The 25,967-nt window shown below is 43.5% G+C and overlaps 1 protein-coding gene across 2 annotated transcripts in view; it reads right to left on the reverse strand.

The window, feature by feature from the left end:
- Positions 1-985: 985 nt before the first annotated feature.
- Positions 986-25,967, reverse strand: part of MRPL13 (mitochondrial ribosomal protein L13) — a 116,669-nt gene continuing 91,687 nt past the window's right edge. Inside the window, exons 5-7 of one of the 2 annotated variants that reach the window (XM_086967037.1) lie at positions 16,226-16,312; positions 9,763-9,884; positions 986-1,281 (exon numbers count right to left, since the gene is read on the reverse strand). In XM_086967037.1, coding sequence (XP_086823163.1) covers positions 1,257-1,281; positions 9,763-9,884; positions 16,226-16,312 — 234 coding nt within the window. In that variant the 3' untranslated portion in view covers positions 986-1,256. The remainder of the gene's footprint in view (positions 1,282-9,762; positions 9,885-16,225; positions 16,313-25,967) is intronic. The other variant, XM_086967038.1, reaches the window with a different exon arrangement.

Genomic DNA, 25,967 nt, shown 5'->3' on the forward strand with positions numbered 1-25,967 from the left:
AGCCAATTTCCTGAAGAGTAGAAATAAGTCTGACATCCTGCTGAAGCTCAGCTTGCCAACCCTGCTGCTTCTAACTTAGCCTAAGTGAAGATCCGAACCAGCCAAATGAATCCAGAGATGCAGGCACCAACATGAAATTTCCTCCCTTCACTGTCCAAAATCCAACAATTTACAAGTGCTGGTGTGCTAGTGGTGACTCTGCCTGTAACACACACTCTTGGCAAGTATTTGCTTGTGCTGTCTTTTGAGGAATCTCTCTACCCTTTTCATATCCCAGGGCCCCCCTGCTGGAGATGTATAAAGACCAGCCATTTACCAGCCTAAAAGGGCCTGAGTGCCAGAAAACCCCTGGGCGGTGGGTGTCGCTTGGGGTGTTAGTGCAGGGGTTGCTGGCCCTGCATAGCAGTGCAGAGATCCAGGACATTGCTGGCTGGATTCAGATACCTCGAAGAGGGCTTGCATAACATTCTGCATGTGGGTTCACACATTGATTGCATCTACGAGTCAGGCAACCATTTTCCCCCTTCACCATTAAGATTTCCCTCTTCCCCTTGATTGCGAAGCTTTTGACCAGTATCAAAGTGTACCACGACTCAACCCCTTAAAACCACCTTCCATGAGCCAGGACTAGACCATTCATTTACACGCAAAACTGAGGGGTAATGTGGCTTTGGGAGTCAACTTTCTGTCGCAGTGTTCTAGCTAGTGGGGAATATCTGCAAGTCCACATTTGAGATTTTTTTTTTTTCTTGCAACTTCAAGGATCAGGGGAAAAATCTGATAGTCAACATGCTGTTCTATATTCAGAACGCCTGCGCACGCTCTCTGGTCTGGTATTTGTACAGCTGTAAACTATTTTTGTAGGTTTCAGATTCAACTGTTCACTGTAGAGACACTGTTCTGGTTAAATCCAATAAATCCATCAAATTTCTTTCAGACTTTTTTCAGCTTTCCTTAAATATTTTCTTAATTGAAAGCAGAATCACATTTGATTTGAAATATTTAATTTATTGCATGGGTTTGTACAATGTGCATTAGAAGAGAACAGATAGTATCGCTACTGTAAATTTGCCCTCAATAATATAAAACTTTTGTTCAGTGTTAAAATGATCTCATAGTCATCCATTTCTACAATACTCTTCAGAGCTAGGCGAATGATGATTTGTATGATACAACTTAAACAAAGTGGCCTTTTTACAAAAATGAACTAAGATGCATGTGATGCTGCTTTTTCTCTTTTCTCCGAGAATTCCCGGTTATTTCATTCGAAAATCCTCGGGTCTGGAAAAAAACACAAAACACAGCAAAAGAATAAGCTTTAGTGCGAACTATTATATGAACAGCAAGAAATAAGTGCCCCCTCCACCGTGTCATTTCGGCCTAGGGATTAGAAAGTGGAAATAACTTAAAATAAAATAAATGATGATGGGGAAAGCCTGCATGCCTAGAGTGCAAACAAATGTAATTTTTTATTAAAGGAGACAGAAAAAAATGTGTCATGATGCAACAGTTGCATAGCTTGTACAATCCATAAAGCTAGTGACCCGGGTCATTCAGTAGGTTAGTGCACATGTGATGAAGTATGCAGGCGCATGTGTCACCCAGGATTGGACTAGGTCAAAAAATAGGCCAGGAGAACCAAAATAAAAGTCTTACCCATTAGTGATAAGCTGAGAGGTGAGATGCACACCATATCATGTTTTTGCCATTTTTATCCATGTAAACCATTCAAAATCTATCTGCATGCACACTTGTTCCGCGTTTCGTCCCATTGCGCTACAATATTACAAATCACGGGGGGGGGGGGGGGAGCCAACACTGGACCCAGAAGCACAGGTAGCGTTCCACTTGTCATGATTTATTAAAACAACCCGATGCATTTCGGGAAGACTTTCCCTTCGTCAGGGGTTAACCAGCATACCGAGGCCTGCCTATCTCATTTGAATTTTTGTGAAAGCGGTGCACATGGATATGAATGTAACGAATTGAACAACGAGTTGAAAAAGAAAAAAAAACAGATGATTAGAAAGGATAAACATGGATAAAAATGAAGATTATTGAAGTGGATTTAATTCATTGGATTCATAACCCTTGTGGCTGTGCAACTTGGTGGATCCAGTGTTGGCTCCCCCCCCTTGATTTACCCATTAGTGAAGCATACAGCGAAAAAAAAAGTGGTAATGTCAGGGAAATCAACATAAAAACCTGGCCCGCGTCCCTTTAAAACTGGCCCACAACTGCTAAAAAAACCAGCCCACAGAGTGATATGTCACACCAGCCCATCCGGCAAAGCCTGATTGCTGTATAGGTCAATCTGACCCAGACATCACCATACATATGCATACCTAAAAATATTATGCGGGTGCCATTTTATTAGTTTTTTTAGTGCAGTAAATAAAAAACATTTTTAATCGTACTATAGAACATTTGAGCAGCAGATGGGAGCTACCTGTGGGCCCTCCAAGAAATCGAACAAAAAATTGTTGTTTCAACATTTTTAAATAGGACCACGAGGGGTGGGCAAAGACCAGAGGAGTGGGTGCTGGGAGGGAGTGGAAGGAATATAAAAATAAAGCCAGGTGGTGCAGAAGGGCTACACAGGGGCAATGAATAAACAAATGAGGGGTTTTGTAAAGCACACAGCTGTTCCTGGTCGTGTCCCAGCACTAAAAGTAGCACACAAGGGAGAGAGAAACACGGAGCATGAGGAGAAAAGCACATGAAAGAGGGAGAGGGGGAAACTCACGAGGCAGAAAGTAACATGGAGTGCGGGCATGGGTATTTGGTGGACAATAATAAAAAAAAGGTAAGAGAGGAAAAACGCATGCACTCGCAAAAAATGATTGAAGAAAAAGAATGTTCTGGCACATGCATCAACAATGCCATTTGCGATTCCTTATTAGCGAAATATAAAGATTTGCTAATAAGGAAGGCCCATAGGAATGAATGGGAAGACATTCTCATTTTGCTATTCTCAATTGGAGAATCGCAAATTGAGAATCGCAAATTGAGAATACAATTTCAAGGGTGCCAGGGTGTCAAAATGACACCATATTGCACCCCTGAAATCTGCATATAAGTACATCTTGCACACACACATGCCCCAAGGGCGTGTGTGTGTGTAAAATGGAAATTTAAAAAATGCACTTTAGTGCATTTTTCAAAGTTTTTGCAAATTACCATGAAGTTCAACTTCATGGTAATTTGCTCCCCCTATTAGTGAAAACGCTCGTTTTTTTACTTTAATGCATTACAGTCAAGGAATCTCAATTTGTGACTCCTTAAAGGCAATGGAAATGTAAGTAATCGCAATTTAGAGATTACTTAAATTGCGTTTTTGCATTTGGGATGATGCATCCCAAATGCAAAAATACCGGTCGCAAAGGGGCAGATTCTGAGAATCTGCCTGTTGCGACCGGTTTTGTCTTTGATACATGTGGGCCCAAGTTTCTTAAAAGTCAGCACTGGGAGGATACAAGTAATCAATCAAAAGCATGGAAAAGTGTCAATGGTCCATGAGAGGGACAACATAAGAGGAAGGAAAACCATCAAATAAGGGAATACGATTGACAATAAAGCCATCACATGGAAGCAATGGGCTGGCTCTAAGCCCACTGTAGGTTTTTGGTATTGTCCACAAAAGGTCTTTCTCAGACCTAAAAATAAAAGATGGCTTAAACAAACAAAAAGTCATTAAGAAAACTACTATATATATCCTCTTTCATCCTTATCCTGAACAGTGAATGAATGATAATCAATTCAAATTAAAGCTCGTTCACACAAGGAACATCTTTAAATTGCGGCTTTAACTTCCACTATAGGCACACATTCTAAGTTGCTAATCCAGCTCACCGAATGATTCTTTTGTAGAAATGTTTATGTAACCCGAGGTAGTGGGCTGAAGCCGGATTGATTAATTTAGTGCTACTGGTCTTAGAAACAATTCGCCAGGTCAGACCTAGCGGCTTTGCCAGCGCTGGTTTCAATTTCTTGGCTCGATACCCTTTTCACTTTCAGCAAATCTACATTTACCACAATGTTTTCTTAAATACACAACCGTGAATTTGTGAAAAGTTGAGCTCATACGGGAATGGAAAACGTATTAAAAATTCCAATCCACATACAATGCTGCACAGGTCTGTTTCTAAGACCTTGTAATGAGCTTTCCGAGGGGCTGCATTTTAACTAAGGGTGGTAACTTCTATCATGTCTGGCTATTTGCCTTTGTCAAGATCTGTTTGTTGATTTTTAATTTGGATTGTGCAATGCACGCAGGTATGGTCTTTGCAAATGTTTGCCCAATTGTGGTGCAAACACTGCCTAAGGTAATAGGATGGCGAGAGGACATGCTGAAATTGTATTATTTTTTTTACATATGTGTAGTGTTCCATGATGGTTCTCACGTTACATATACATGTCTCATTTAGAAGTAACAAAGAGCCCACCTTGGAACAGTACAAGAATTCGAAAGTACATTTTCAAGATAGTCGCCCAGCGTGGGTACTCACAATGTGACTATTACTGCGGACTAATATAAGTACTACTGTTGTTGGAAATGCTTGTGCAATATCAACGGACGGGGAAAAATGTAAAAGCCACTAGCAGGCCTTTAGAAACTACTGGACGAGAAGTGCTCATCCATCCATCAAAGACGTGGGTATAATCCCATTTTGAAAAAAAAGTATTTCACTCTAGGAAGAAGCACGTGGGACCCTGAAGGCCTCCAAATTGTACTATCTTTACATTCTATTTTTAATTAGCCCAATAAAGGGTACCACAAGCTGCAGTACCTGCATTTAGGTGTCTTTGGAAGAGTGGAAAAGACCAAGCAAATAAGGACTTTGTTGGTCACTGCTTGCGAAAGGCACAAAAGAGGAGACCAGCACGGTTAACCAATGGGAAATGTTCATGCACTTTGAGCACACTGACACCTCGATCAATGAGGGCGTTGTATAGTTTTGTCTCCAGGCATAAGCTTAGAAGTGCCAGTAAGTTGGAAATGCATAAGAAAAGCTTGTAATTAGACAGGGTCATCAGTGTGTGGGTGTTCACCTCGTGCACTGCAAACATCTGACACCTCATTTGGCCCTCTCCTGGAAACACCCACACCTACTCATCCAAATTGTCAAACTTTGCACAATGTACACACGACAGATTAAACCTTTTATTGCTGACATACATATATACACATATATAAATCTTGCTTTACGAATCGCATCCAAAAATAACGTTTTCAAAATGCAAACCTTTTTGGGGCACAGAAAAACTTCAAGTATCGGGCCAAGATGTGAGCTCCGCTGTACAAAAGTGGACTATCTGACTACATGATCCAAGAGAGTGTAGACACAAATATGTATTTTTAAGCTTGAGACCTGTGAGACTGAGGGGCACCTAACAATCACATTCAGCAATATATCCATGTGGTTAATTTCTTTTCAAATCCAAACAAACCAAAAAGCGATATAATGACCTTTAACAATATGTTCCATGCACTGGTACAGCACACAATGAGAAACATGCTAGCAAATGCCCTTCTGGAGAGCTGATCAGTAGAAAGGTTTGTAAGACACATTTGCCAGCCCAATGAAGCCAGAGCTGCTTGTGTTCTGCTTGAGCCTCATTGCACCGACATATTCGAGTCTCGCTCTCTAGCAGACAAACCACTTCTCCAATTTGCTTTTCGGAAGTGGTTCAGAACAAGCTGTCACTGCTCATGTGGCAAAGACAAAAGGAATAAACTATGCTGGAAAGATATTACTGAAGGATAGTCAGGAAAGGTCACTTGCCTGTTAATCAGATATGATTAATTCTCAGTATTTACATACTGGTTTACTCTCTTAAATGTCCCATTAAAGTGTACACATGTTCTGCTGATATGTCTTGGGGGCTCCGGTGACACAGGTTTGCCATTCACAAGAAGACTGGCAGTGGATGGTAGTGCCAGCTATACATGCACGTGATGGACTGATTGCCCCTGGCAGGCAGGTTCATATAAGTGTAACGTTCACGCAACACTCAAAGTTAGAGATGCAACGTCTGGAACATGACGCCATGAACCACAACACTCTCAGTGGAAACTTTCCATGTCCAACCCGCTGCAACGAAGTAGAAGGCATAGCTGCTTCCACTTGGCAGTTGTAAGAAGCTTTTGTGTGGCTGCTGTGACCAGAAGTGGGGCTATCAAAGGTGCAGCAGGTGCAGTGGCACCGGGACCAAGAGAACAAAGGCCTGCTGCACGCAAATGATCGCTGTAGCTTACCTCTCAACCAGTGAACGGGGTGCCCAGTTCCTGTGCTTTCAGCAGGGTCTGTACCCTTTGAGGCAGCACCAGTCTTTTCAAAGTGAGTGGACGCCAGTCGCCTCAACAGATTAATAAGGTATTGATTAGATACCGGGTGCCTGAACTCATTTAATGGCCACGGGTCTTGGATGGCCCTGCAGGTCTCCTCATGCAATATATTCTTAAAAGGAACAATGACATCAACCAAGAGGACAATAAGGCCGATTCCAAACCTGTCTCTAGAAGTAGTGTTTGCAGCCCACACAGCATGAGATACCAATGAAACGCACAACATCCAAACTTAAATTGTGTGTTTTATACATGAACATTATTTTTTTTTAATATATAGATACCAGGCAGGAAGTTCCCCAAGTCGGACTTCCCACAATCGCCAAAATAAAAAACCCACCACTGAGTTTCCATGTCACAGAAGAAAATGGCTGCCGAGTGACAGGCAGAGGCCGGGTTAGTTCTGGACTGGAATCAGCTGCGGGTGCACAACAGACAAAACGCAAGAGAATGTTGGCCCGTGGGGGAAGTGTGGGGCGCAGACCAGTCTTCCCCCGGGGTGCTTCGTGCAGGGACTGGAAGGACAAAGGTGTCTAACATATATTGCAATATTATACCGCAAATTATAATCTATTTTCTCTTGTAGCCTGCACACTTGTCACTTTTTCCTCCTGTGCACTTTTTACTACCTCATGTATTTTTGGTAGCCCACATTTTTACTACCTCATGTATTTTGTTTGCTCACAAGTGTCACAACTACCTTGTCTACCTCATGTATTTTTGGTTTCTCACAATTTTTACTACCTCATGTATTCTTGTTTGCTCACAATTATCACTTTACCGTATGTAACGTAACGTATGCCTCTGCAATCTGTTGCTCGTGTAATGTTCTCAGTTTGTATAATTTCTGTTCCTATTGTGAAGCGCTCTGACACCTTCGGGTAAAGTCCGCGCTATATAAAATTGCATAAATAAATAAATAAATAAATAAAAGCAGGGATAGGGCTAGTTAGCGGAAGGGGAGGGTTTTAGGTAGGCTATATAGGTGTCAGGAGAGGAGGATCCGGCCTCTTCCTGATACCGCCCACGCACCCTACAGGTTACAGGAGTTGGAGTAGGTTACAGCGTTGCCAGTTTAGTACAGGTTGCAGGCTAGGCGGTACTTTGGAGGGGTGGTGAGTCACAGACTGGCTGATCCACCCCTCAGGGGTGGGGAAGGGTGCACGGGGACTGATGGCGGGGCGTGGGATACAATGAGCACCGAAGGAACTTCAAGGGTGGATGATTGGAGGACAGGTGACAGAGAGATTGGGTATATGGAATAAGGTCAGTGTGTGAAATGGGGAAGAGTGAAGCAAAGGAGATAATGACTTGCGAATAGCAAGGGGAGAGTGAGATAGTACCGGTTTATGTTTATTTTAGTATGTTGCAACCTTGTCCTAATAAATGGTCTTTTACACTCTATATGGCTTGGAGTGTGGTTTATTGCACGAACATTTGTAAACCGTCACCCAACCAAAAGCGGCTTGTTTTCACAGAGTGTGCTATAGAAGCAGCCACAAACAAGACAACTTAAGATACCGCCTTGTTTCTGCCTGCCTTCCTTCCCGCCCTCAAAATGCCGGTTTTATAATGTTTTACAACAATAAGGTGCGTTTTAATGTTGGAGTCCAATGAAAGGAAAATGATTGAACCGGTGAGCCGCGGTCTGTAATTTCCACCTCCTGCCTGCCCTTGAAGCTTACACTTGGCATGCAGGGACTCATTAGGCGTTTTATTATCTTTCCAAATGATGGTCTTTGCCGTCTGAAGCCCATGTTCAGTGCCTGGAGAGCTGCAGAGTGCGACTTTCACACGTAGGACAGAGGGAGGCTTCTTACAAACAGATGCTTTCCCAGCACAGCAGCACTCGTACAGTAAAAAGCATGAGGGCATGTGCCATAAAACACAGGCGATTAGAGGCAGAACAGAGGCGCACCACTGAAGAGCCCGTCACTAAAAAGGTCTCCTTTCAAATAACTGCTGGTATTTGAAAACTACAAGGGCACCCCTTTATTTCCCAGGTAATTACAGAAACATAAACTACTTAACACAGCTGCATTACCACAAGGTGCTTCAGAGGAAGAGAACTAACACTAGTGATTCTTGTGTTACTGCGTTTCTTCTTATGGCAATGTGCTGAACAGATTATTTTCAGAAATTAAATGTATTAAATAAAAATAAAAAAAGAAGGATCTTCAGTTGTATCAGGTTACAATTTGGGTTCTCAGTTATGGCCCCCGTGAGGTGGTAAGAAGAGAATTAGTGGGTGGCACTGAGAGTCAACAGAACAGCCATCATTGATTGGTTGGTGAGTTTTCCAAAAACGTGAGTCAGACAAAGGAATTCCGTCCTTCTTGGTAACCTATGACGTGACCACTGCAATTGAGTGCATCACTTGACTCTCCATACTGACCGACCTCACCTGAGGAGTACCCTCAGGAGTTCAGGCCCGGAACCCAAGAACTCAAGGACCGAGACGTTTCAACAGAGTCCAAGAGAAGCCGCACTAGGTACGAGGTTGGTGTAATGCTAAGTTGAGCAGTATGGGCCAATCTCCTAGGTATGGAGTCTGAATCAGTGTATCAGGAGTCTCATCGGTGACTTGCCTCGAGGCATCTTTCTAAAGAGACCCATGCTCTGAATCACCATCCAAAAAACCATTGAAGGCCACAGGACGCCAGAGGGCAAAGCCCCAAGCCATATAACTTGCCAGAGCCCCCGGATGCTAGGGGGCAAACACCCCTGGCCTTGGATGATGAGGCGGTACCATCCACTCATCATGTCCGCTCCACCAAGTAACATCAGAGGTGCATGAAACCACATGATAGGGCAGCTAATCCTTGTATTTAGCTAAGGCAGCTAGATTCAAAGAGCATCTTCTATGTGTCCGCAGGGATGAGTGATCAGCAGGAATCTGGACTCCAGCTACCCAAACATTCATAATAGTAAGGGAACATGGCACTGAAACCACAGAAGAACAAAAGTTGTGGTAAATGTGCAGTTTTATATATAGCAGAAGATAAAGAGAGCGGTCCGGGTTCTAATCAGCAGCTTGTTATCTTGTGGAAATCGTACCTAGAGTGAGAATTACTGACCTGGAGAAAAAGGCAGGACCGGGGGAACTCTCGCTTGCATCAAAACCCTACTGCATATTATAAAGAGTTGGACAGCAGGGAGGAGAGATGGACATCTTTCATACTATGTTCCTATGTATAAAAAAAATAGCTTTCTATCTATGACATTGCCTAACGTGAATGTTGATTAAACTATAAAAATGAAATGTGAAACCTTGTTCTCTAGTAGGTTCTGAGTATTCCATTCATCTCAAACATACATACCAAATCAGGTCTCCACACAATCCGAAATATAAGGTGTGTTAAAACCATCATCACTTAAGGGGTTAATCTTTCAGGATCCCCACAGATACTTACGGCGTCCAGACTCTTGGAAAGGCATTTATTTCCTCCTGTGTATATTCATCAAGCCTCTTGGGTACTATGCGTGGCTGCGGGAGCTCTTCCACCAGATTCTTGAGAATATCTTCAGGGATAATCTGATGAGAAACATACAGAGGCATTAGGCAACCTTTACATCAACCATGAACGAAGGAAACGTTCCTTCCTGTAATAAATAGAGTACTCTAAACAGCAGGCTCTTAGTACCAACACACACATTGGGAATCCTCCAGATTATCGAAAATACCCTGAATAATGTATATTGATATTTGAATTCAGCACGAGGTGGGAATTATGCATATCCATAATATGCATGTGCAGTTCCTTCCCTTTTCACCTGTGTAGATATTACAGCATTCACCTCTAATTATGATTAAGTCACAAAATGGATGTAAAAACAACAGGATAAGAGCTGAGCTAGGGAGCACTAGAGATTTGTGGACCTTTGAACAAGCCTTCTGATCATATAGAGCAAGTGTTCTGAAAAGTAACGTGTCCTTAACCTTTCGCTAACTGGACCATTATATCCACATTCAAAAAAAACTTGGCGCCATCTTGTATAAATCAGGATCCTAGAGAACCTCCTGACTGGGGGAAGGACACTAGGAAAGCAATCTTCCAGGTAAGAAGTTTAAATTCACAGGTACTTTTGAGCTGGTGTGATTTATTAAATTATTGTCCAAAAACAGATTCTGTTCTCATGTTATTGAAAATTTTCCGATTTAATGGTAATGGTACACTACTCTGTCCTAGTGATTTCTCGTCATCCTTTTAAATGAGGATACAGGGTTTCCTAGAGTGTTCTTGTAGGCTCCAGTCGCAGACAGCCTGTTTTTCAAAACAGTTACCTAGATTGCAACAGATTCTGTTCTCATGTTATTGAAAATGTTCCTATTTAATGGTAATGGTACACTACTCTGTCCTCGTGATTTCTCGTCATCCTTTTAAATGAGGATACAGGGTTTCCTAGAGTGTTCTTGTAGGCTCCAGTCGCAGACAGCCTGTTTTTCAAAACAGTTACCTAGATTGCAACAGATTCTGTTCTCATGTTATTGAAAATGTTCCTATTTAATGGAAATGGTAAACTACTCTGTCCTAGTGATTTCTCGTCATCCTTTTAAATGAGGATACAGGGTTTCCTAGAGTGTTCTTGTAGGCTCCAGTCGCAGACAGCCTGTTTTTCAAAACAGTTACCTAGATTGCAACAGATTCTGTTCTCATGTTATTGAAAATGTTCCTATTTAATGGTAATGGTACACTACTCTGTCCTAGTGATTTCTCGTCAACCTTTTAAATGAGGATACAGGGTTTCCTAGAGTGTTCTTGTAGGCTCCAGTCGCAGACAGCCTGTTTTTCAAAACAGTTACCTAGATTGCAACAGATTCTGTTCTCATGTTATTGAAAATGTTCCTATTTAATGGAAATGGTACACTACTCTGTCCTAGTGATTTCTCGTCATCCTTTTAAATGAGGATACAGGGTTTCCTAGAGTGTTCTTGTAGGCTCCAGTCGCAGACAGCCTGCTTTTCAAAACAGTTACCTAGATTGCAACAGATTCTGTTCTCATGTTATTGAAAATGTTCCTATTTATTGGAAATGGTACACTACATTGTCCTAGTGATTTCTCGTCATCCTTTTAAATGAGGATACAGGGTTTCCTAGAGTGCTCTTGTAGGCTCCAGTCGCAGACAGCCTGTTTTTCAAAACAGTTACCTAGATTGCAACAGATTCTGTTCTCATGTTATTGAAAATGTTCCTATTTAATGGTAATGGTACACTACTCTGTCCTAGTGATTTCTCGTCATCCTTTTAAATGAGGATACAGGGTTTCCTAGAGTGTTCTTGTAGGCTCCAGTCGCAGACAGCCTGTTTTTCAAAACAGTTACCTAGATTGCAACAGATTCTGTTCTCATGTTATTGAAAATGTTCCTATTTATAGGAAATGGTACACTACTCTGTCCTAGTGATTTCTCGTCATCCTTTTAAATGAGGATACAGGATTTCCTAGAGTGTTCTTGTAGGCTCCAGTCGCAGACAGCCTGTTTTTCAAAACAGTTACCTAGATTGCAACAGATTCTGTTCTCATGTTATTGAAAATGTTCCTATTTATAGGAAATGGTACACTACTCTGTCCTAGTGATTTCTCGTCATCCTTTTAAATGAGGATACAGGGTTTCCTAGAGTGTTCTTGTAGGCTCCAGTCGCAGACAGCCTGTTTTTCAAAACAGTTACCTAGATTGCAACAGATTCTGTTCTCATGTTATTGAAAATGTTCCTATTTATTGGAAATGGTACACTACTCTGTCCTAGTGATTTCTCGTCATCCTTTTAAATGAGGATACAGGGTTTCCTAGAGTGTTCTTGTAGGCTCCAGTCGCAGACAGCCTGTTTTTCAAAACAGTAACCTAGATTGCAACAGATTCTGTTCTCATGTTATTGAAAATGTTCCTATTAAATGGAAATGGTACACTACTCTGTCCTAGTGATTTCTCGTCATCCTTTTAAATGAGGATACAGGATTTCCTAGAGTGTTCTTGTAGGCTCCAGTCGCAGACAGCCTGTTTTTCAAAACAGTAACCTAGATTGCAAGCTTTGGTCCCCTTAACAATTGAGAAACATAACCGGTCAAGGAAGTGGGTACATCATCACACCCAGAACTACATAGGGTCAAGAGTAATATCAAACTCCATGTAGAAATGTCTTTGTTTAAGTAGAATACAAACACAAGAGGAGGAGGCTTTACAAATATATAGCGCAACAAATGCTTACGTTTATCATCCAACACTGATGCAGACTTTCGAGAGGGCACTTGCATGTGAAGTCTATTATCTCAGGTACAAGGGCTCCAGGTTTTGGTAATTTCAGATAGGGACAGAGAACTGTACATTCTTACTGTGACATAATACATTCTTAATGGTAAAGTGCAAACAACATGTTCTGAAATGCAGGTGATCTGGTAACTAAAAGTGACAAGGTCGTGCTGGGGTAATTAGAATCGGTGAACCGAAATTGCGCAGAATGTCTCCTGTCGCTACCATGAGAGGAAGATGTACAGAAATCTCCCTATAAATGGTGAAAATAATGAATCAGAGGGTGAAGCTCATTGTGTAGCGAGGAAGTAAGGCTATTGAGCGATTCCACCATGGGTGGGGGGTCCACATTTCAGCTATTGTCTTGCTTGGTGCCCCATTAGTACACGGGCAATACAACTAACAATTGGTTCAAGAGAGGAAGCAATATAAAATTATGCTCAGCAAACAGAGACTTGCTGAGTTTACTAAATAAAAATGTTGTGTTGCTAGCGGAATTCTTCCTGCTTCACCGATTAAATGGGCGAGTGCTAAAGTGGATTTATGACCATTTGGAGTCTATGAAGGACTGCCTACAAAAACTTGTGAATTAAGAAAGTTTTAAAAAAATGTTTTTACTGGAATCTTCCTTTATGAATTATTGCGGGTGACCTTCAATCAAAGACTGGGCCTATTGTTTTTATTCAGATTGCTATTGCTCAAGGAATCTCTCAGTCCTGAGGATGACCGCGCAGTAATCAGCAGTGTCGACGCCTGTGTGGCCTAAAAAATATATAAGGACATATTAATTTTTGTTTATGTTGTTCCTTTTTGCGTAACATGTACTGTTGTTTGTAGCCACTTGTCGGCTTTTGGAATATGTTGTTTTGTATACCAGCACCCTGTCTTGAGCATCTCTGTTTTTATCCTTTTATATTAAAAAATAATAAATTTAGATCAATTTTTGATAAATGTGTATGTTCTTAAGGCTTCTTGTGTAACTTTCTCTTTTGTACTTCTTCCTCTCTTTTTCCTTTTCCATCCCTGTTTTTCAATTACATTTCTCTTTTTTATTTAGTAAACTCAGCAAGTCTCTGTTTGCTGAGCATAATTTTATATTGCTTCCTCTCTTGAACCAATTGTTAGTTGTATTGACAGATTGTCCATGGTTCAGGTTTGCTGGACTGCCCTTGTGGTGTTTAACGCCATTAGTACACGGGGGCACCATCAATAATGTGTATCGCATTTTATGTTCTGAAAGGCCCATCGTCTTTTGGTCATTTTGTAGACGTCTTCCTTTGATCCCCGATACTGTCGTATTTTCCCTTCCGGGCCTTCTATGGGTCTCCCATTGTTACACATGTTTGCAGCTTTAGACTGCCTACGCTTTGCGCAGACACAGAATACATTTGTTTTTGGGACATGATATTATTTCAGCACGCTATGCATTTTATTTGTTATTCAGTGACTTTTCCTGGGATTTAGTGAACATTTAATTCAAGGTCGACCAACATAACGTATTGTTTCTCTTGAGCCTGGTCAACACCATCTCCTAATGTTTCTAGACAAAACACGGTAGCACAGCTGCAGGTTTTCTAACACGGCACTATAAACTGTGTCTCCACCCTTTGGGGGTTAGAGGGGAGAATTCCAGCAGAGGAACTTTGTTTTTAATAGAATCTGCTTTGGGACTGCAGGGTCGTTTTCATAAGTGGGGTTTTTGTCAGGTGATAATTTGCAGGGGATGCTGCAGCACTCCCCCAATGTAAGCACAGGGAGGGCTGTCACTGTGGTGCTCTATCTAGACCATAGGGCTAAAGCTGCATGCTAGTAGAGGCAGCAGTACGTGGAAAGGGTGGAGAAAGCAGGCTGGTTGATACTTTATGCACCTCTTGGATGCACTTAATGCAAATCGGGCTGTAAAAGCAGTTCTTATACTTTGCAGTGATGCCATTCATTTTATGCAAGGCTGGGTCTCGTAATGCACTGCAGGCAGCATGGACTTGCACTCCACCTTTTTTTTGGCCCCTCGCAGCTCTGATATGCAGTTTTTTTGTGTGCAGAAGTCCTATTCCGTTCTAGTCACCTCGCTGACACGGGCTCTGATGCTGCCGGTTGTTGGCTATGGATAATGGCGGATTTGTTACAAGTGGGAGACTGAGCGGTCTTAAGATGCAGGGTTATGTTCTGAAGCCATGGTTTGGATATGTCTCGCTATCCCATTGCTGTTCCACTTCTTGCACGGTCTTCCCCAGGGTGACACTGTTCCTCTACGTTCACAGTGCCGTGAAGGCCTCTTTATGGACAGCGCTAGGGGAGTCTTCAGACCAGCGTCGGATTGGTAATGAGGGCACTCGGACAATGCCCGAAGGGCCGGTGTCAGAGCTCCAGCTGTGGGCTGCTTTTTTGAGCAGCCTGGGGGCCGATTTGGGCGGTTTCTGAGTTGTTCCATGCCACCAACGGCCCAGTTGGGTTCTGAGTGGCCTTTCTGGAGGTAAATTGGCGTCCATTACCTCCCTTTTACCATGGGGCAGAGGTGTCACTCCTTTTGTTTTGCTGGGCCGGCCCATTAATGTATGCATATTGAGCGAGGGAGGGGGCCTGAGCAAAAGTGGCCTCCCTTGTCTTCAGGTGTGTTTCACCAGTGTTAACGAATCCTTGCATTTTCTTTTTAACACTCCCCCCCCCCCCCACCACACCTTTTTAATAACATTTCGCTGAAGCAGTGTTTTGCGGCAGCGTAGTATGCAAATGTGGGCCACTTTTTTTTTGCGTGCCCAGGCCGATTTTCAATCCCAATCCAACCCTGCTTCAGACACCTGTTAACTCTGCAGAATAGAGGCTGGTATTCTGCTAGGATGTCATTACTGCCCTTTAGCGGGTTGTGTAGTGCCAAAGCGTTCATAAGTGTTTCTTTCAGGGAGAAGTGTGGCACAGGAACATGCAGCAGAGGGCTGCTTCTTAGGGTGACCATGCGTCCTATATTTGCCAGGAGTGTCCCTGTTTTTCACCTTTTGTCTCAGCAATGTTCATTAATTCTAGTACATGTCCCGGCTATTAGAGAAGGTCAGCTGAACACAGAGGGAGACAAGGTTTTGTGTGTTTAGTGCAGAATTAGTCAGCAGGGGCCAGTGTGATGCAGTTAAGTTAACAGATGATACTGTGTGCACAAAGTGCACTGATGTCCTCCTGGTGCTTCCCAATCCGTTTTCTATGCCGGTGAGCGCTGCCAGTGACACCATACTGTACCCCTGGTGGATGAAAACTGTAGTCCTACTTCTCTGTTTATAGAATGCCCTGGTGTTCGGCTGTCACAATCCGGTCACTCTACTTCTTCGGCATGTCACTACTAGTGTCACGAATGTAAACATACTGCCATGCTGGGGCAGGAGGGAGGATTGATGTGCGTGTGGGGGGGGGGGGGGGGGGTCTGTGGGTTGTGTGTGCCCTGCCCAGTGACAGGCCGGTCAGCGCTGCAATAACCTCCTTCTGAGGGTGATTTCTCTCACTTTCCCATCTCCACCTCACGCCACTTCACTGCTGGACACCAAAACACACAGGAGACAGCTGCACTATGACAAACATGACACACGTACGATATACAACATGACCATCACTAAACACTCTTCGGAATGCTTTGAGGTGCCTACGTCTTCGGGGAAGAGGTGTAGCCTTTGCATCATGGTCCTTCGGAGGAGCGTCTTCGGGAGCATGCCGTAGATTGCCAACTTTACGACCTATAAACGGAAAAAGAAGTACACAGCGTATGAAAAAGGGAACACATATTACCAGAAAACTAGAACGGGCCCACTGAACCTTCACTGAGAACGGAAAACGTCACCTCTGACGTTTACGTCCTTGCTTCTAATGAGGTAGGCATTACAACAGCCTATGAGGAGAGTCGTTGCTGCCTGAAAGGACTAACATTGATGCGGAGCATTTTGAGAAAACAGTTGCGCGTGCATGCACGGAGTGTGCGTGGGGGACATCTTGAGGATTTTGTGGTCCCCTGTTGGGAACAGTTTTCAATTTATGATCCAAATCCAGCTCTTTCATGCGTCTTTGGCCAGGCCACTTCCAGGCACACTTGTCCAAATTCTAAATATGTTTGCATCTAATATTCAGGGATAGTGATGTGCGTTTTCAATATTGTAACATAACTGCAGGCAGCTCACTAATACTGCAGCAAATAATCTTTGTGACAGCCTCCCCATTTCTCATATGCGAGGTCTTGTTTGGACCTAAAAGAAACTTTTTTTTTAATGGATGTTGCATGAAACAAACAACATTTCTCTGCAAAATGTCTGTAATAGACTCACACATCAATCACAATAAAAATAACTTGAAGGAAAAACGGTATTTAAAACAATCTGTTTAAGAATTATTAAAGGTCATCAGGGCAATAATCTCTACAGAACAGAGCTCTATCCGGGGTCCCTGAAAGGCTGTGCCCTGGGCCAGAGGCTCATTGGCCATGCCTTAAAACGTCTCTGCTGCACGCGCACCACACACCTCAACAAGGAAAGAAAGCTCATAACTTCTGCGAGAAGACAGGCACGCTCATTACAGCTTCACTCTCCAGCGCCCTGAAACCATTTTGAATATACAGATGAGATAAATACTGCTCAATATGATTTATTTTGCCTGGGAGGCCAACAAGCAGGGCTGAGAGGGACTAAGCCTTTTCTATGCTGCTTGGTGTCGGGAGGCAAAGAAGCACAAAAGGAGCATACCAAACCGCCCAGACAGGCGGCCCTCGCATGTGTACAATGGACCCCGCGCACTGCGTCTTCGCACTGCTCGACCAACCCTTCTGTTCCTTACTTACAACAGGAAATTCAGAAAACCAGAAAACCTTCCGCTCAACGAACACTACCCTGCCTGGTCGGCACACAGGAAGTAAAAGATGGGTTGTTAGCATGTAACTTTGTATTTTTTTCCTAAGCTCTTTACTTAATAAATGGTAAAAGCTCACACTAGAAGGGGAGGCCTTGAGAAGCGAGGAAGAGGAGTTACCTAAAAGCGCAAATGACCAGGATAAAAAACAGCAGCATTTTCGGTCATTTTGAAGATTTTTTGACAAACGATTCTAGTGCTGGCAATGGGTAGGAGTAATGCTAGCACCCTTTCAGTGTGTCGGTGTATTCGGTGTGTACGGTGCTGCAGCAATGGGTTGGTCAACAAACAGTCGCCTATTGCAGGCTCTTTGCTTCTTTCTTTGTAGTCAGTTCTGTGTGAGCGCTGATGTGCAGCAGATTCTGGGGTAAGACAGTGTAGAGGCACCTATGAAGGCCTTGATGGAATCCTGGTGCTGCCAGAAGAATGTGAGACAGCTGGGACCAAGGGGGTCTGGAATTTGCTTTGAGTTAAAAATCTAAAAATCTTGGGTGTACAGAGTGGGGTTATGCTCAACCCCAAGCAAGGAATTAGAGTACATCTTAGATATGCCACAAACATTCAACTCGCCTGCTTGCTAAGGCAAGGTCGTTTCTTTTCAATCCGATAACTTTTTCAGGCTTACTGGTCCTGTTTGGAGAGGAAGCACTAGCAGCTAGAGCTGAGTAAATAGCTGCCGGCGTACTGCGGCGCAGTGAATTCAGTGCAAGTCTGGAGAGCGCAAGACTAGACTGCAGAGCCCGGTGCTGTAATCAGCCAATCAGACTTCGGCTCCCTTAGTCATGGCCCTTGGCGCTGGTCGGTGTACACACACTAGCCACTGGTGAGGCATGCACTACTGCCATGCTCTGTTCAGCGTTCTGGTGGTGACAGCAGTGAAGTTCAGTTTGGTCTGCCCTGACAGATTTTGCGCTGTAAGGCAGGGTGCCAGGCAGTACCCTCAGATTACACCTTCCACGTGTTGGAATTGCCCGCAACCCAGGTAAACTGAAAATATGAACCGTTAATGAAGTATCTTTTGTATGTTCACCATGTCTGCACTGGTGATGTGATCCTGGTTCAATTGTTTGTAACCAAACTGTATGCAGGGTGCGTGGCTGAGACACACATTATTTCAGTCTCAGATCAACTGGTTATCTCCCACACCACTATCTTGAGACATCAGGACACACCTGACGGGGCAGGCTGCGGGGTTGGTGCTGTCGGGTTAGTCGGTGATGGAGAGGATTAGCTGGGTGTCGTGGGCCACCTGCCACAAAGGTAACCTGAAAGTGTGAAACCCACGGAGGTGTGCATAACCCTTCATGTATCCATCCATTACGTCGGCACTGCGAATCTTTGTTGGTTGGTTGTTTTTTTAAACTTCTGACTTCTTACATTCTGTCAGAAAGCCACTCACCCAGCACCTGATGGGCCAGCATAAGCTAACTGCATTACTTGTGCCGCATTCAATAGAATAAAAAAAAAAAATTAAACAACAAGGGGTGGTGATGGACAGAGTTTCTGAATTAAGCATTCAATAGAATATGCATCCGGGGAAAATAAAATAAAGAGCCCATAGAGCGTCCTGGCTGTATCTGCATTATTCAAGGAAAACAAATATTGAGCTTCAAACTACAGTGAAACCTTTACACAGCAGGTTATGTCAGGACAGAAGGACTATATTGGTCTTTGCAGTCATCCACTAATGCGTAAGGCAGAACAGTCCGACAAAAAAAGAAGGTCTCAGGACACGGTTTGCTGAACGTACCCATCCTAAACAGCTTCATGATGATAGACAGGGCGAGTTTTCATCATGCCTGCCCACTTTGTCAGAACAGGGAGAATCAGTAGGTAATAAGCGATGGGTTGGGGTGCATCACTCAGCACTGAAAAGGAGGCTGGAGAACAAAATCAAACTTCTAAGTCCAGAAAGAAGGCTCTGCTTGGTCACAATCTGAAGAGTTCTCTTCTTAAACCCCGGAGGACCAACATCTGCATCACAACCAAGCCAGCCTTGTCAATCCAAGGTTGGACAACCAGTCTGGTCAGAAGAAAAAAGAAGTGGGATTCCTGTAGAAGAGCAGCTGTCACCCGCCTAGGCTGGAAAGACTGGGTAATGAAATTAAGTGAAATAATGAAATGAAATTAATTTGTACTTGTAAAGCACACTTATACCCCAACCGGGGTTTCCTGGCGCTGTACGCATACCGCTGTGGAACCCTTCCTGGCTTTTCCCTGGGAAATGTCCACTCCTGGGCACCCCCAAGGTGAAGCCGGGCATCCCAGCGCTATTGGGGCCATTGTGGAGATTAAGCAAGCTATTGACCAGAGTTGCAGAGTGGGACCCATGATTAGAATAGGCACCGAGGCGAGAATTATCAGGTCCGAGGAAATTGAGCCCAAGACCCGCCGAGGCGGGAATTAAACCCTGGTCCCAGGCCAGACCTCTGCATCAGGGTCTGCCGCTCCAACCACTTGAGCCACACTTCTCCACTAAGGGTGGGACAAACGCAGAGTATCACAGCACTCGTCTCTTAACTTGCGCAGTGCTTGACTGATGATAAAGTCGAAGCGGCACAATCAGCCACAGAACAAGCCCACGCTGCAGCAAAGCATGGTCAAAGTAAAAGATGAAATAGAATGATACTGAATAACAAAGGAATGGTCAGAAACATAACGGGGAATTATAGCTGCCAAGGTTTTCTCATTTACATCTGGGCTTTTCTACCTTTGTGGTTTGCTTATGTGTGACGTTTCAAAGACGCGTGTGATACAAAATCGACACTTTATCAGAAGGCGAACAGAGGTGGATAGTAGAGCTCTAGCTTGCTTTTTCAATCCATCCAGGAACATTTATTTAATGTTAATAAAATATCAAAAACACAGTAATGAAAAACAATACTGATAACCCTCACACCTAGCCAGGGCCAACTGGCAAGTCAAGCCCAACAAAGACATTTGTTCCAAGCTTAGTCACATCCTGATAACTGTTGACACTACATGCAATGGAGGATCCCGGCTTGCTCCAAGCCAGGTGCGGAAAGGTCAACTGGTCATGGATTTTTTTCCCTTTGTGATGTTTGTTGTGCTTGTTCTTGGGGAAAGGAACTAGATGTGCTAGAGTGCAAATATAATAGTGTGCCTAATTGATGGCTGATGTGCAGTACTGTTAGGTCGCATATGGAAAGAGCTATACAAAAAAAGATAACATTTAAAGTTAAAATGGACTGCAGTTTGTGTTTGTTTCCAGAGACTGTCGTGTTGCAGGCTCTGCACCCAAGGGGAGTGGGGGCATGGCAGTAGGCCCTGCCCAGAGACCAGAGCCTGCTGCGTCCAGCCTAACAGCATGCAGATTGGAGCCACATGAAACAGGTGCAGGTCTGCATCAAAGTATTGGTGTACTCAACCGAAGGTAGTGAGTAGTAGACACTGCAGCCAAGAAGACTGGGCGCGTCATGCCCTAATCTCAGAGACTGCTGCCCGTGAGCAAGGGCTGTGTGCAAACAAACTCTAGAAGTGCATGGAGGAGCCTAGCATCAAAGACAAGTGTGTATGTTTACACCCGGAGGGCTCTGGTACTGGGCGGAGTAGGTGCACAGTACAGCCTAGGTAATGCCCTACTCCCAGAGACTGCTGTCCATGAGCAAGGGCTATGCGAAATGGACTCGAAGCGCACGAGTGGCCTTGTGTCAAAGACCAGTGTGTAGGCTTACACCCGGCGGGCTCCGCTGCTGAGCGGAGTAGGCACACAGTGAGGCCATAGGTAATGCCCTGTGACCAGAGCCTGCCGTCCATGGGCAAGGGCTGTTTGCAAGTGCACTCTGGAAGTGCATGAGTGGCCTTGTGTCAAAGACCAGTGTGTAGGCTTACACCCGGCGGGCTCCGCTGCCAAGCGGAGTAGGCACACAGTGCGGCTATAGGTAATGCCCTGTGACCAGAGCCTGCCGTCCATGGGCAAGGGCTGTTTGCAAGTGCACTCTGGAAGTGCATGAGTGGCCTTGTGTCAAAGACCAGTGTGTAGGCTTACACCCGGCGGGCTCCGCTGCCAAGCGGAGTAGGCACACAGTGCGGCTATAGGTAATGCCCTGTGACCAGAGCCTGCTGTCCATGGGCAAGGGCTGTGTGCAAGTGCACTCTGGAAGTGCATTAGTGGCCTTGTGTCAAAGACCAGTGTGTAGGCTTACACCCGGCGGGCTCCGCTGCTGAGCGGAGTAGGCACACAGTGCGGCCATAGGTAATGCCCTGAGACCAGAGCCTGCTGTCCATGGGCAAGGGCTGTGTGCAAGTGCACTCTGGAAGTGCATTAGTGGCCTTGTGTCAAAGACCAGTGTGTAGGCTTACACCCGGCGGGCTCTGCTGCCGAGCGGAGTAGGTGCACAGTGTGGCCATAGGTAATGCCCTGTGACCAGAGCCTGCTGTCCATAGGCAAGGGCTGTGCGAAGTGCACTCTGGAAGTGCACGAGTGGCCTTGTGTTAAAGACCAGTGTATAGGCTTACAGCCGGCGGACAGTGCGGCCATAGGTAATGCCCTGCGACCAGAGCCTGCTGTACAGTGAGCTTTGTCTCAGCAACCATTAACAATCAAGGTTAATTAATGAGTGGTGGGTTCGGGGTGAGAGATAGCTGCAATGCTTCTGGCAAATGTATTCGTTTGTTTTTTCTAGATTTTGTTATACAAGAATAAAACCCCTTGTTCTGCAATTTTTTAAGGGATTTTGATGGTGTTTTATAGTAAGACATTCTCTCTCTCTCTCTGGTATTGTACGCTGCTTTAATTTGCAGTAATGTTGTACGGCTTTTCATGGTTTCTGCAGTTATATTGTGTTTAACTCTTGTGAGAACTTTTGTTACCTTAGCTCGGCTCTCTATATTTTGATCTCAGCAAGTATTTCTTCGAACGTTCATCATGATCCCTTTAGGAGTGTAAAACTATAAAGTAAACCGTTTCAAATTGTCAAGTTGGAGAACAATATACTTGAACTGAACTTCGAAAATACACAGTCAATACGCAGAAAAAACACCCACAATAATTAAAAAAAAGACAATTTGAATAAACAATCCCATAAGAATTTCTCCAAGGAAGCTGTGAAATGAGTATATAAGTGCTCCACGAAGCGTGTTCACCACCCACCCCCCTGGCGCCCCCCTCCCTCCTTTCTAATCTGTCTCCCTTATGCAGAGGACAAGGAATTGGATGTCTTAACGAGCTGACACTGGCCTCACTCAGGCGAGTCTCCTGAGGAATGTATGCCGTAGGCAGCAGATTCTCCTCCACCCCCCCGCCACAGACTGAGTGTCTCTTCCCTGAGATGCAGCTGCCCACGGACACATGATAAGCAGTCTCTGTGCTGCGGCTGTGCAGGGCAGGACGTCCCATCAGATATCACTGGAAGCTAAAGTTCTATTGTGTGCTGTGCACATTAGCTATTCACTTATGCAGACACAGCACAGCAGCTCAAGAAAGGAGGCCCACATCCGACCAAATCACCGACCGATGCACGACATGTCCTCGTGTCACCAGATAATTGGGCGAGATCACGAAGCACCGCTTGACAATCATAAAAACAAATCCCTGGTCACAGTTTTTTTTGTAATCTAGCACACAGTAAAGAAAACAGCAAAGGAGACAAATGGCAGTACTTGAGGCAAAAAAGTGTCTTAATTCGTAAAGCGTTGTTCAGTGTTATAGAGTACAGTGGAGGGCAGCGTCGTACAAGATAGTGTCGTACTGTAGAGTGTCAGAGTGGAGCGGTGTACACTGGAGTTGCTTAGAGCAAAATGGTGTGGAGTGGTATAGAGTGGCATAGAGTCAGTGGCGGCGGTCAGCTGTGGAGTGGGGTGGACAAATGGGTGCAAAAACTAAAATTCATGCCAACATGCATTAGGTTATCATTTTAAAGTTAAAATGTTTAACTTTAAAACAATAATGTAAAATGCATGTCAGCCAGTTAGGGCATAATACACATAAAATACATTTAAAAAAGAATGAAATAAAGCTCACTTCCCCTGCTGCACGTCCTCGTTCCATCCCGGTGTTCTTCTCCCCTCGGGTCCAGCCAACTCCCCTAACCAATCTAGGCATTGCTCTCATGCTGTTAACAAGCTGGTGAGCGCGTTGAAAGTCGGAGTTCTTGTGGAGTGACTGGATCGCTTGACGAGAGTTTTTGAAGTATTGAAATCACAGAATTTATTACCAATATAGCTGAGCAAGGCAGTGCCCCCCGAGAGGCGTTTTTGTCGTATTGGAGTGTCTTCACACGGCGATGTGACACAAAGGGTTCATCCAGATCTGTGTGGCATAAGTCCTTGAATCGCCCTGTCCTGAGGAGGCCAAGATTGGTCGGAAGGCCGAAACGCGACCGCGTCAACACTTTACACAAAGAGGAGTCTGCTCAAATTATAAAATCTATTTGGAATTATTCATTGACACAATCTTCACATTTAAGTTCTACATCTAACCGAACCGATTGTGTTTGACTACTTTGAAGTGCACTCCCTAGAACGAATAGGAGGGCACTCAGTCTTTGCTTACATTTTTTCTGGGTGAAAAGGAATTTTGTGATTACATTTCAATTGTATGAATTCTGCTTATTTGTTTCTTCTTGTTGTATATATTAGTGTACATATGTATTTATATATGTGTATAATGTAAATCTGAAATGTATGCAAACTTAGAGGATAAAAATTCCCTTTGATTACGATAAATAAAATATGTAATCACATCTTCAATGATATGTGGTGGTATTTCCATTTAAAAATATCATAGAATGGAGGGGCTTAGAGTTGAGTAGAGTGGAGTGGCGTGCATTAGTGTGGCATACAGTGGGGTGATGTAGAGTAGAATAGCATTGAGTGAAATACCGCAGAATGGATTGGCGTACAGTGCAATAGTGTAGTGCGGAGTGGTGTAAATTGGAGTGGTGTAGAGCAGCGTACAGTGGAGTGGCATACAGTGTAGTGGTGTACAATGGAGTGGATTAAAGTGACGTACAGGGATAGAGTGGAGTTGAGTAGAGTTGACTGGCATGCAGAAGAGTGGTGTAAACTGGAGTGCCCTAACTATAATAGTGTAGAGTGGGGTGTTGTAGAGTGGAGTGGCTTAGAGTGGAATAGCATACAGTTCAGTGGAGTAGCATGTCGTAGAGTGGAGTGAGGTACAGTGTAATGGCATACAGTGCAGATGTAATGTGGCAGGAATATAGATTATGGGTGTAAATGGTAAAACAAATTGTAGTAGGTGTAAATGCTTTAAGAAGTGTTTAAGGTGTAAGTCTCAAAACATTTTGTTATGCATTGTGCAACAATACACCGTGGTACAGCCCGATGACAAGGCAGTAAATGATTGGCTAATGGCTGTCTTTACAAAACATAAAAAAGGCAATCATGTAGTTTTCAGCACACTTTGGCTGCGTTCTCGGTAGGACCTCAGATATAGGTAAGCAGTAGGTTTTATTGTTGTTCCCTACCTTTTTAAAAGTGGTAATAGGTAGTGAAATGTATTTATTATTTAAAAAAAAAATTAAAAACACTTTAAGGAGAACCGCGCTAGTACCTACAAGGTACAACAGTAGTGACAGGAAAAATAAAAAAATACATAGAAAAAATGTAAATACACTGTAGTACATTATATTAGTGAAATATAGTGTGGTACAGTGCCTTAATAATGTTATAACAAATGTATGAAAAAAAAAATTCAAGTAGCAAGGTAATTTGTAGGTATTACTGCGGTACATCAGACTCGTTTGTAAAGAATTAAATATGTACAAAATTGAAAATCCTCTGTAGTACACTATATTTGTGAACTATAATGTAGTACAGTGTACTATTTTTTTAATATATATATATATATATAAAATAAAAAAGAAATAAGTATTACAGTACATCCTAGATCGTACCAAAGTACTATCTAGATTGTGCCGCCATACTCTGTAAGCTTTTTAAAAATATATAGAAACTTATAAATAATTTGCTCTACCTATTACCACGTTAACAAAGTGGTAATAGGTAGTGAATATATAAAACCTAATACATATATCGAAGGCGCTAACCAAGAACACAGGCAAAGTGTGCTTAAAGTATCATGGGTATCTTGAACTTTTGTAAAGGCAGCCATTAGTCAATCACCTAATGCCTAGTCATAGGTATGTACTGCAGTACTTCCGCGATATTTCGAAGAACTACTGTGGCCACAGATATCTCTAAGTTAAAATGCCTTATAACTTTCAAAATACTTACCCTACTTACTTGTACTACAAAAAGGACCATCAGCACACAATATATAACCCTGCCACATTTCATGGACATCAGACTCTCTGTTTTGGCGCTATGACGAATACAAAAGTCTATGTAAAATGCATTGGGAGAAAAAAGCGTTTTGGGACACACCTTTTTTCTTTGCGTACCCTTGACAAATCACTATGAACCTTTGCATCATCCACCAAGGTAGGACAAGCAATACGTTTGCAAAGTTCTGTGGCCATTCATCAAGCAGGCTCAAAGTTATTGGGGTTAGTT

Source organism: Lissotriton vulgaris, chromosome 4_1, assembly GCF_964263255.1.
Source record: "Lissotriton vulgaris chromosome 4_1, aLisVul1.2, whole genome shotgun sequence".
NCBI lineage: Eukaryota > Metazoa > Chordata > Amphibia > Caudata > Salamandridae > Lissotriton > Lissotriton vulgaris.